At 37.4% G+C, this 12,740-nt stretch overlaps 1 protein-coding gene across 2 annotated transcripts in view; it reads left to right on the forward strand.

Annotated features, from left to right (window-relative positions):
- Positions 1-12,740, forward strand: part of ezrb (ezrin b) — a 46,407-nt gene that overhangs the window by 13,006 nt on the left and 20,661 nt on the right. For both annotated transcript variants that reach the window (XM_041805442.1, XM_041805443.1), the window contains exons 4-5: positions 7,549-7,644; positions 11,063-11,337. In XM_041805442.1, the coding sequence (XP_041661376.1) occupies positions 7,549-7,644; positions 11,063-11,337 (371 nt within the window). The remainder of the gene's footprint in view (positions 1-7,548; positions 7,645-11,062; positions 11,338-12,740) is intronic.

The following is a 12,740-nucleotide window of genomic DNA, read 5'->3' on the forward strand; positions in this document are numbered from 1 at the left end:
ATCGTTTATATTTGCTCAGCCACAGTTCAACAAATCATCAAGCCTCTCTCAAGTCCTTAGAATTTTCAGTTATATTAATTTCATTAATAAAGCACCTTCATAGTTTATGAAGTGGTTTGACACAGAAGTTGCAGCATACACATAAAAGCAGAAGGAGTAAACACAAACAAAAAAGGAAAAAGAACCCTATTTTTTGTAAAGTCTACTTATATAAACAGATAATAGGCAAGTAAAATGGTTAAAAGGTAAATAATTATGCAGAGGAATGTTCACTCTTCCACTGAACTGTCAGTGAGTTTTTTTTAAGTGAAATAAGACAAAAAGCAATGGTGGACTTGTTTTACATCACTGTAGCTTCAGGGAGAGGTTGCAGTGGCTTAACCAAAGTGTTTTGAAAGAGACAATAAAGCATGTGAATAATCAAAATTAAAGCAATAAACTAACTGTGGTTATAAGTTAACTGCAGTTAATGCGATTAACAGCCTTGACTGCCTTAAAAAACAGAAAATTCATTCAATGGAGAAAAAGTAGGATAACATAAACCATATATGAAACAGAAATGAAAATGTATCCATTCATTCCACAGAAGCAGCCAAAGCATGTAAATAGAGATGCACCCATTGTGAAAAATAGGGCTGACATGATATCAGTATTTTACATGATAGTTTTGCGGATGTCGATACTGATTCCAACTGGTCACTTTTTTTGCCTCGTAAAAATCAATTTTTTAATTCAGCAGTTAGATAGACCAGATGCCAGACACAAGAGATAAACAGTGATCACTGGCATCTGATCTTGCCTCTAAATTGGCAGATGGCTGATATTTAATTACAGGTCTGATATTGGCCAATACCGATGTTAAAGCAATGCGTCGGAGCATCCCTAGATGTAAACAATGAAAGGAAATCAAGGCAGTACAAATAATTGTAAATTAATTTTAAAAATCCAACAAAGCATCAAAAGAAAATGAGGATACTAGGGAATCAAAGTGCTTTAGAATCACTAATATTTACTGATTGAAGGTATTGAAGCATTACTAATGTTGAAATTAACAAACTACATATCCTCAGTCAATATTCTGAAATGGATGTTATATTTTTACAGGACAGCAGAAGATTATTACTCACATCCGATTCTTGATTGCTCAAAACATTTTTAAAATACTTTCAATGCTTATTTAGACAATATGCAGAATATTGCTGTCATTTTTGTGAATAAAAACAAGAACTGAAAATTAGGCCTTGGGCTTCTATTTTTCTTGCTGTGGTATCACAGCATGTTTCAGTATGGGCTGATCTTCACTGGTATTGGGTCAGAGTTTAAATTCTGTTTAGCTACCGTGTTCAGACCCCGATCTCAAGATCTCGGTTGTTTAAATGAAGTCTTCAAGGTGGTAGGTTTCGGATTTAGAGTAAGAAAAGCAGACGAGGGATATTTGTTTAACAGCTGACAAACATGGCAACATTTTAACAGCTCAGCAATGTCTTGAATTGAATCCAAGTCTAAATAATCCAGCTGACAGGTGTCAAAATATGAAACTAGTCCACTTACACACCCAACCCACATGTCAAAGCCACATTTGAAGCTGCAGCAGCTCCTTCTCCCCAGTAACAATACTATATGAACCATAAAATACAGGCTTTGTATCTTTATAGTGTAGTCACAATGTGTGGTCTCAGAGTAATAGACCCTCTGCTTCCCCTCACCACCAGAGCCAAGAAACACCTTCATCTTTGTCCTGGTCCCTGTTTAGGGCCAGACCGGTGGAACCCCTCCCTTCCCCTCCTCCTCCTCCTCTGTGGTTGAGGACTCCTCGTTCTTCACCTCAGAGGATGCAGTGCGTAATGCTGTTTCAGCCCAGTGGCATTCCTCTCTCTCACCACAGGGCCCGAGCTCTCATAAAGCAGGCACACAGACTTTCACTCTCTGTCAGGTCGCTGTAACACGAGGCTGCCTGCACGCTGAAGTCATTCTAACTGTTCCTATGTGGCGACGTCAGCTTCTGCTCCTCCAACCTGAAACCAGTCTGAAGTGGGCGGTGACGCTGTTGTTCAAACTTTGATAGAAACACAATCCTCTTTGACCCATCTGCAAATGTTTCACTTAGTTTGCCACTTTTTAATAACTGCTGGACTGTGTTAGAATTTCTCTCTGCTTATAACAGCTTGTAAAAAGAGTTGGATGCGGATATATTTTCTAACAGAGGTTGGATTCTAGGCAAGTCTTGGAAAGTCGAAAATAGTTAAATGATGCTTTTATAAAAATACCGTAGGAGGTAAAAATCTGAAGCCTGGCCTTAGAGAAAAACTGTATACTTATAAACTATATATATATTTATCACTGTGGTGATTCAAATGCTCTTTGTTCCCTTTTTTGCGAAGTTAAATGATCGCCCATGGGGGCAGGACCCTCACTTTAAAACCTGGGTGTAGCATACACTGTCTCAACTAGGGGTGTAGCTGTTCACAGGGGTCACGGTTTGGTTTGTACCTTTGTTTTGAAGTTCAGAGTTTAATACGGGTCCAATTCATCCGTAAATAAGTAACATAAAGTCCCAAATTTATAAGCCTAATTTGAGGTTGCTCTGCATTACTTTTAGGCAGACAGTAGAGTAGCTTCCCTCAACAGTTAAGAGTGTTACTGCCATCTCCATTCAAACCATAGACTATAGGATTTAGATATACTTGTTGTGAGACAACTTGCAACGAACTGTGACCTGTTCGGGGCGAATACAAATACAGTTACACCCCTAGTCTCTACTACTGTAGGTAACTCATCATTTTATAATGAATAAATAAGAAAAAATGTAAGTTTGTAATCAGATGCAGTTGGTAATCTAGAGATTAATTTTGTGTTTCTTGTGCAGCTCCATGTTACATTAACCTTTGAGTGTTATCATCAAGAGCTAATGTCCATTTCTGCTTGGAGGTGTATGGAAGATAACATATGATAACATATAAATATAGACTGTATTGTCCTGACTGGCTGCCCATTAGGGATGCACTGATGCATCAGTCTAGAAACAGTATTGGCTGACATCAGTCCTTTTTACATACATCAGTCATCAGCAAATAATAAAGCATGAACAGACACCAGTAGCCAGTGTCCGTCTGTCCTAAACTTTCTCACTGGACTGAATCAGTGTGAAACAAGTATTAAATGAATTCTACACTGTATTAAAAATGTATTTAAACACTTAAATTTCACTAGATTGTAACTTCACAGTCACTGTCCATATGTTTAAAACAACCACACCAGTTTTATCCCCCAGATTTATTAATCATGGAATAAAACTAGACACATTTGTAGTTTTATTGAGAAATAAAAATTTTTATATGATTTTATTCATAGCACTAGACTAGAGGTCACAGAGTAGGGAGAGGTCTTGACAAATTCTAAGTGTAAGCCAACAGGAATAACCATGACTGTACGCCATGTGATTAGAACTTAAAAATATTACCTCAGCTCAGCTGTTAGGTAATTTCTGCTCCAGTAAAATCAGACATATTTTCACCAGCCGTGTTTTTCTAACAGTAAAGATAATCCTAACTAACTAGTGACGTTAACAACCTGTCACTTTTATTGCTTGATTAAGAGGTCTGGCTGCAAAAATACCAAGTAGAATTGATCCCCCCATAGAAACTCTTTTAAGTAACCTTGCAACCCTTTAGACTGAGGGTAGCCTGCCAAACTAGCCTGCTGTGATGTTAGTTTGCTAAACCTGTGTTCCAGAAACTCACATTTAATCCTTCTTTAATGAACCAAATTATTTTCAACATCCTTTGGCAGCAGTTTTTAAAAAGCAGGTCACAGAAGCTAGTTTATCTTTTTGTCAAGGGAAGTTGGATGTTGCCAAAGAATGACAGTGCCTGTGGCATTGAAAGGGCTGATTGTTTTCTGATTTTCAATTTAGGTGAGATGCAGCCTGAATCGCTCTCTCATTTTAGTTCCTTTCTGCCTCTTACTCTTGTTGTTGCACTCTATCAGGAGAGGCCGCTGAATCAAAGCAATTCAGTTTTCACTCCCACAGGTCAGCTTGCCCTGTGTTTATTGTCATCCAGTCAGTGGTGGGAGTTTGACATTTAATTTCAACTTTGGCTGAAGCCTATTATTAAGGGACAGTTTGTTGATCCAAGCTTTACCCGGGCTGCTCAGCACCTTACCCGGTAACTGGGTGGGGAATTTGGCAGTGATGCATTCAAAAAGGGCCTGGCCCAGGGATCGGCTCTCTTAACAGAGCATACAAAATGCACACACAAAAACATGAATTCTTACACACTGCTGATGGAAAATCACTCTCTGAAGGCCATGAAGAGCCTCTGGAAGTTGAGTTTTCCTTCCAGAAGCCAGTGGAAAAATGTAGCTACCCGTGCAGCACAAGTGACTATTCCAGATCTTTGACTGGGTTTTCACTTTCTGTCTTAAATCTGTTTAAAAAAAGCTATCAAACTGCTGACCTGAATACTTGTTTCCAGTATGGTTGAAATTAAATCAAGGCTCATAATCTGCCGGTTAAACGTTAATAATGAGACGTCTTTGGCAGGAACTTGCTGCAGTCTGTTCCTGCAGTCAGAGACAGGATGCTGGTCATGCAACACACCCTGGTTATACAGTATGAATCAGACAATAGGACCACTTTGTTTAAGATCAGCCCACATCGGGCTTTTGTGTGCTCTGGCAGATCTAAAACACACAGATGTGTTTGTCTTATTTTTGAGCAAAGATGCAAAAATCTTGTTGGGGAGCTTCACATTCACACAAATAGCGCTGCTCTCTCTCCCTAGATCATACTTGAAAACCTTTCATTCCTCAGATTGCTTCAAAAGCCGAACATGTTGTGTTGAACACTGATTTGTCCTGGCAGGAGTTGAAAGTGGTTTATAACATTACCTCAGCTAAGTCCAAACTCACACCTGTGAAAGTGTAATACAATCAGCAGATTAATCTGGTACAGGAGTGTGTCACCTAAAGGTGAGACTCTAAAGGCTTTGCCATTTTCTATAAAGCCTTTAAAGGTGTTTTCACCACACCTTGCTTTGATGGAAGAAAACCACCACAGTGATTCATTTCAGTTTATTGGAAAATTACCGCATTGATCTTTTAAAAGTTTGAATGTGTTATCTTTGTCTATAGATGACATTTACAACATCATCTCACGGCTGGCTCTCAGGTGAATTTTTTTAGAGTGATGCAGTCTTAACCTTGAACCCCTTTCTTACTGTAATATAACCTTCAATCAAACCAAATTAGAATGTGGCAGCCATTACAGACTGAAACTCATATCCTATTACAGCCAGATCCACATTCATTGAAACTTGTTACTTTTTGGATATTTAATCTGTTTCTGTACAGGACAGTACAGGAGCCACAGTTTAAGCTCTTAAGATCTTTGTTTGTTCTATGATACGATACAATACGATACACTTTATTGTCCTCTTAGGGAAATTTGTCTTGGACTCCAAGATCTGCACAGATGAGGCTGCCAATTAGTAACACAGAAGCAAGGAACAAAAAAGATGCAATCACATAACCCATACACATGGCACATACATGTTCTAAAGGTCAGACCTGAATTGGGTAAAAGTTGAATTTTGCTTCTCCCTTTACTTGGAATGAATTGCAAACAGATCTGCTCTCATTGGATGTTAAATACTTGGAGGCATCTAGTTGTAGATGTTCTGCCCTATATATTTATGATTGTAGACCATTTTGCCCAATTGCTTTACTTTTTTCTCACATCTATGTATTTATGTACCTTATATATGTATGTCTGTTGGAAAATTTACTCAATGAAGCTTGGCATTAGTTCAGGCAAGGCATGGAAGTCATATGCCCAGCTACAATCAACCGACTTCCAACTGATTGAATGATTAGCTATCTCCCATAACTATCAACCAATCCCAGCTCATGCACAGGTGGTCCTTTCAAGAGTGAGACTCAGATTTTTGAAAACATTTAACTGATCAAACTTTTGAGATCAAAAATGTTGCAGTTTGGACCCTAATTGAAATAAAAAATATGTTTTTAATTAACAAAGAGAACTGACATGGGAACGGCATGAACGGCACGCTTGAAAGCACATCATTACTGAGGGACATGTACAAATACTTCTTGTTTTACTTCATTTTTCAGGGACAGCATGGAAATTTGGGAATATCTTGGGGAATTTCCTTGTTATCTTGGAAAAAAACAGCTGTTTTACCCAAAGAAAAAGAGATAAATAAGTAGAAATCTTAAGACTAATACTGAAATTTACTCATCATTGTAGGAAAACACACAAAGAAACATGTATCAATTGACTGTATGCCCACTTAGGGCTTCTGTGTATTAACTTTCTGCCAGATTTTTTTTCCTGTCACACATTTGAGACCAACTGGAAAGAGGTTTGCATACCACTTTGGTACCCAACCCACCAATTGAATATCACGGATTTAAGTGTCACGTCTACCACCCCAGCCTCCTCCTTTTTAGCCTAAAGCTTTAGTTGTACAATCATATGAGTTTCTTTAAGCACCTGAAAAAGTCAAAACATGATGCTTGGCAAACACAGGGAGCATCCTTCAAAAAGGGCCTTTATTGGAAAGCAAAACTGGCTATTGTTGTACCATTTATTTTGCAATAAATGTATGATTAGAGCACTCTTGACTGATATGTGCTGGTACCTGATGTGGCAAGAACACTCTTGAAAAAGAGATTTTCAATCTACGTTAGAAAATCTACGCTAATAACGCTAGAAAAGTCTTGGATGGAAAAAGCTTTTCCCTACTTAATTTTCATCAACTTCTTTTCATTAAAGTCCTGGTAAGGTGAATCCAAACTTGTGTCTTGGCACACTAGATATGATGGAATACAGTTGCTGTAAACATGTGAAAACACTGAGATCTACATGTGACTGAATTTTTGATTTGGAATGTTAAAAAATTGATCACCTCTTTCTTGGCTTGGTTTTATTTGAGCAAGGGAAATATAGGAGCCCATGACGTCACTGGTCTTGATGGGAAATTACCCTGCCCTCCCAAGGCTACAACAATATAAAATCACCAAGCAGTTCATCTCAATACAGTCTGTTGTTAGCTAATGTAATTTTCTTCATTGAAAGTCAACGCACAATTGCATGCTGTGTTTTTGTTCATTGTGTGGTAAATTTCCCAAATCTATCAGCCATGCAGGCCTTCAGGTCATTAAAAGTACCATGATAGAGAGATATGTACCAGAAAACAGTAAATTTAATCCCCAGTTTTTGTCTCGCTGCCTCAGAGCCAGGCAGCTGCACTCTAGCTTTTGAAACTGGCTGACTTGAACTTAAATGTGTAATCATAAAACAAATACCTTAAATTCTGGGATTTTTGTAGGGAAAAAAGTTACATTTGGCTCAGTGAAAGATGTGAGTCTTCTGATTTAAACTCTTTTTCACTGTTTTTTTTTTTTAGCATTCTATGTATCAAACAACTAATAAATGACTCCCCTAAAAGTGGCAGAGTAATTTATAATGGAAATTGTGTTTTCCTTTGCCTGTATCATAATTTAAGACTTCTTTTCTCTGTTCAGGTGGTGAAAACCATCGGGTTACGTGAAGTCTGGTACTTTGGACTACAGTACATAGACACTAAAGGTTACCACACCTGGCTAAAACTGGACAAAAAGGTAAGATCAATCCCAGAAATACATCTTTTACTGACTGTAATTGCCAATTACTCAACAATATCAAAATACTGCAAAATTTTAAATTTGTTTTCAAAGGCATATGCCATATTATTTTTCCCTGAGTGGAATTCCACAAACATTACACATCAAGATACCTATCACCCACATACCTTCATAGTCTTTTCACTTTAGGTCTGAAGTATTTCCCAACTTTTTCCTGGGGAGTCGGCGTCTCCAAACAATGGAGAAAGAATGAATTCTTTCAAACTGGGTGGTACACAGTGCTCCAGTATTTGCCTTTCAGTCAATGAGTGACCAAAGTATTACAGTATGAATATATACCCATGCTGTATTGCGGTTCCCCTTCCGATGTTTGTTATCTGTGCAGTGCTGCATGTAATCAGCTGGAGGGTGAACTCTTTTTGAACCAGAGCTGCCTTGTTGTCCCTGAGTAAACGCAGAACACTCTACCTTCACTAATGCTGTTCCTGAAGCTGCTCACATCTTAATTCTTATAATCTGTAATGCAAAACACAAGAGGAAAGAACAAGATTTCAGTTTACATCCTAACTTTTGAGGTGCTGCATCAGCTAAGAAAGTTGCCATGTAGGCTGTGGTTGTAATTTAAATCTTACACCTATTATAAGTACAGTTGTTATGATGTATCATATTGAAAGAAAGAATAACTTGGAGAATGAAGAGCAGAGGGTTTTACCGTCTGTTTGGTGTCAGCAGTGTGCTGTGTGATTGATTGCATTCTTATGAAATTTATGGTGACTTTCTTGGGACTTGTGTTTTTGTTTTCCATGAGCAGAAATAATTTTTGCCATCCAACAATAAAGTTCCAAAAAAATGCCTCATGTTATTGAGGATTTCACGATCTAGTGTTGCTGTTATCATATTACATTGGCTGTAGGTTTAAAGTGTAGGTTTTGGTTTTCACCTAGTGACATTGCTTACATATTTTACATACATTTTTGTTTCTGTTTGCTGATTTAATTCAGATAACATTTATTTGTAGCCATTAGTCCATTCAAGTGGTTCCAAACCTTTTTCCTCAGCTAAGCTAAGCACCCCCTGGAAACTTGACGTGGAAAACAGTACACATTAATTTGAATTGTTTATTGACAAAATCCCAACATAATAGACTTCAATAAATTTGTTTTTAATAAAAGATCTACGTAAACTATCCATTATTATGAATGTTATGGAAGAGGATTAGGGCCATTTTCGAAGGAGAAAATAATTTTGGACAATTCGATATTAAATTCGAAATGACGAGAATAAAGTTGAAATTTCGCGTATAAGGTTGAAATTTCCACAATAATTTCGAAATTGTGTTTCAACTTTATTCTCATCATTTCGACTTTAATCTCGACTTGCCCAAAATTATTTTCTCCATCAAAATGGCCCTAATCTGCTTCCGTAGAATGTAAATTAGGGCCTCGCTATAATTATTTTTTTAAAGAGTATCTGTTCATTTACAAGATAAAACTCAAAATACTTAAGTTTTAAAAGCTGGTGAATATGAGAAAAGATAAAAAAAACTTAACTTAACTTCTGATTTTAAAAACTTGAAATTCTTGAGTTTCTAATGTCAAAATTTAATTTAAAATTCAAGTTTGTTTTCTCATAAATAAATTACTGTATAACCTAAAAAATGTAGATAAAAAATGAACGGATTCTCTTTATTTTGTAATCTTTTGGGATGGCCTAAAAATGCTGTTATATATTATTTTTTTTAATCAGGATTTGTAAAAATTACATGTGTATCTATTTTGAGCATAAGATATATGAGATTTTCATCTGGGACCACTTGTCTATTCAGAAACAATCCAGCATGAGAGGCAGCAGTTTAGCGAACACTGCATTAAATCAGTGTTTTCCACAGGTGGTCAAATGAAGTGCAAACATATCTGTGATAATATTTTGGATAGTTTGGACATCATGCTCTCCTAAATACCGTACATCTCCTCCCTACAGCTGAACAATGATGCAGCTAAAGTTACAGATTTGATAGTTTTGTCGTTGTGTTTAATGAGAACTTTAACAACATACCTTGAGCATAGCTGGGGCACAAAGCATCAGACATTTAAGATTATATTTGTATCACAGTGTCTCTACTTCCCATTCCACTTTTAAGACCCATGATTTCCAATACTTCAAGTGTGAAACTGAAAATAAGGGAGTGTGTTTTGAGAAATATGTGAGTTAGCCAACTCCTTGTCACTCTTTCAAACAAGCAACTTAAGGCTTATCTTGATAGGCCATCAATGGCATGAACATAGATGAACTTTGGACAACACCGTCTTCTATGGAGTTGTCCTGAAGGTAATGCTGGCACCAGTTGTTGATGAAAGAAATATGTCCAGATGAATCCCTCCTGACTAAAAACTAATATAGGAAACCATGCCAGTGTTTCTACAGTAGGTAAACTTTGAAAGGTAGCTCTTTGCGTTTTATAATCATAAACAGGGGTTACTAAGAGAGAGAGAGGGTTATTCTGACCCTGGTGAGCAGCGGTAAACTGTACTCAGTGTGCTGACGAGGCGCATCAGCACAATGACTCGCTTTAACTGGAATATTCCCAGCCCCATTCACTCCATCAAGACCGCTCGGTTCCTGTTTAGAGGAAGAAGCACATTGTGTAAACATGTACTGCAGGTCAGAGTCATTAAAATGTATTTCCACTTTATGAGAGTGCTAGATCCCCTTTTGATAAGGGTGGTATGCCAATGAAACTGCAGAATTGTTTCCTCCTTCCTTTAAGACTTCAATAAATATTGACTGATATTGAAAGTGTTGATTTTATCTTTGCTTTAGCAAATAATATTAGGATACTGATTTTAACAAAAGTATTTAGCTGATGCTGATACAGATGTTTATTTCATTACTTCTTTGGTGTAACACTCGTGATATGCCAACATGTTTTCTCATGTTTTATTCAGTATTTAGGTATACTGGATGCCAGCATAAAATTGATGCCACATTGCTTGGTTGAGGGCTAATGTTTTTAAACAAGGCTTAAAACTGCAGGTTGTGGTGTTTAACTGATGCATCTATGTATACTTATTAATACCCATTTATATTGACAATATTCAACTTGTGCAATACAGCTTTTGTAGCAACTTGACATTTTTGAAATAGTGCAAATTTCTGTGGTTTTGCCAAAATTAAGATGCAAAAGTTGACACTGTGATCCTTGGATGGTATATGGTTAGCTCATAGCCACTTAGCTTGGCAGAGCATAAAAAGTGAAAACAGGAAAACTACCATTAATAATATTTTTTAATATTTACTTATTAGAAATATTTTTTTTCAGCAAGAGAGGAAATAGTCATATTCATACATCTCAGTAGCACTTCAATGCCCACACAGTACTGTAAATTCTATGATGATGTTAATAATCTGTCCCCAGGTGTCGTCCCAGGATGTTAAAAAGGAAAACCCACTGCAGTTCAAGTTTCGCTCTAAGTTCTTCCCAGAGGACGTTTCGGAGGAGCTGATCCAGGACATCACCCAGAAGCTGTTCTTTCTGCAGGTGAAAGAGAGCATCCTGTGTGACGAGGTTTACTGCCCTCCTGAGACAGCCGTACTGCTGGCCTCCTACGCTGTTCAGGCAAAGTTCGGAGACTACACCAAAGACGTGCATCGACCTGGATATCTACTGTCTGACCGGATGCTGCCACACAGGTGAGAAGTGCTGCCAGAATAATTTGTGTCAGCTTTGTTGTATAAAAAAAAAACAGATCAAAAACAGGTGGTTTATGCAGGAAGATGATGGGCTGATTTTACTGGAACAAAGCAGAATTTGATGTTGTTGCATAATTTGGCCAAAAACAACCTAAGACACAGAAAGTTTTGTAGTCAGACACTAATTGAACCTGCTGCTGCTGCTGCTGCAGAAACCACTGTCCACACCCTGAAAACCAAAGAAACAAAAGAGAATAATGAAGTTTAAGTAACAATCAGTGGTGCCTGCATAAGGAGCCAGAAACATATCAGTCATTTCTGTTGTTACTTATGTGACATCTATTTAAATAGTCTCTCTTTGCCTGTGTGTAACGCTGCCAATGCCTTTTCAATGTGTCAGTAATAACTACATACTTGTTTGAAGTTTTCAAAGAAACAAAAACCTAACCAAGCAGATAACTTAACCCAACCATTTAAGAGGAAATTTGAAGCATCATTAGATCATCAGTCATGGCAGAGTACAGAGTAGAGTACACTGTTCACAGTGGCCAGAGGTGTTGGTCTCTTGTTAATTTCATGGTTAAAAGCAGGTGGAGCACCTTATTCTCTAGAACAAGGAAGGATTTAGATGGGTGTGCCAGGGATAGGTGACAAACTTAAATCCCTTGTACAAGTCAGGAGAATACAATGATATGAAGGTGTGAAATGAGCTTCTTTATTATAACACCAAGGGCATGTTGATGTCCCTTTGACTGTCAACATTGTTGTATCCTGTTTGAGCTTATTTGTTGGAGATCTGGTTAAAACGATTATTTATTGTAGACTTTGAGTGGTTTTGATGTTGTTTTACAGAGACTGAAATGTCATTTTTTTTGGCAGCTTTAGACAAGGTGCTTTTCAGATTTTGATTTTATGGTTATATCAACCCTGCCTGGTTAGAGCTACGGCCATAATGAAGTCAAACAGATCTGTATCCTTCCATGTTGGTAATAGCCTAGGTTAGAGGTGCAAGTATCCACTGAGGTGACTCAGGTCAAGGCTATTGAGCTCATGTTTATCATTTGTTTGTGAATGAAATCTAAAGAACACTTTAAGGGATTTTCATCTAAGTTTGCACTAAAGTCCACAGTGGCTATACCTTGTTTACTAGCATGATATCTCAATAATTGAATGGATATTCTTCAGACTTCGCTGAAATCTCTGACTCAAGGTTAAATGATTAGAATCTGGACATCACAGGTCACTGTGATCTCAAATCTTATGAGCACAATATTTCATAAATGCAGTGAGGGATTTTTGTCAAATTTGGCACAAACCTGCAGTTGGCCAGCAATGAATCAATCTTTGTTTATATAACACCAATTCATAACCAAAGTTATCTCTAGACACTTTAGAAAGAGGGC

The sequence above is a fragment of the Cheilinus undulatus genome, linkage group 14, assembly GCF_018320785.1.
Source record: "Cheilinus undulatus linkage group 14, ASM1832078v1, whole genome shotgun sequence".
Lineage (NCBI taxonomy): Eukaryota > Metazoa > Chordata > Actinopteri > Labriformes > Labridae > Cheilinus > Cheilinus undulatus.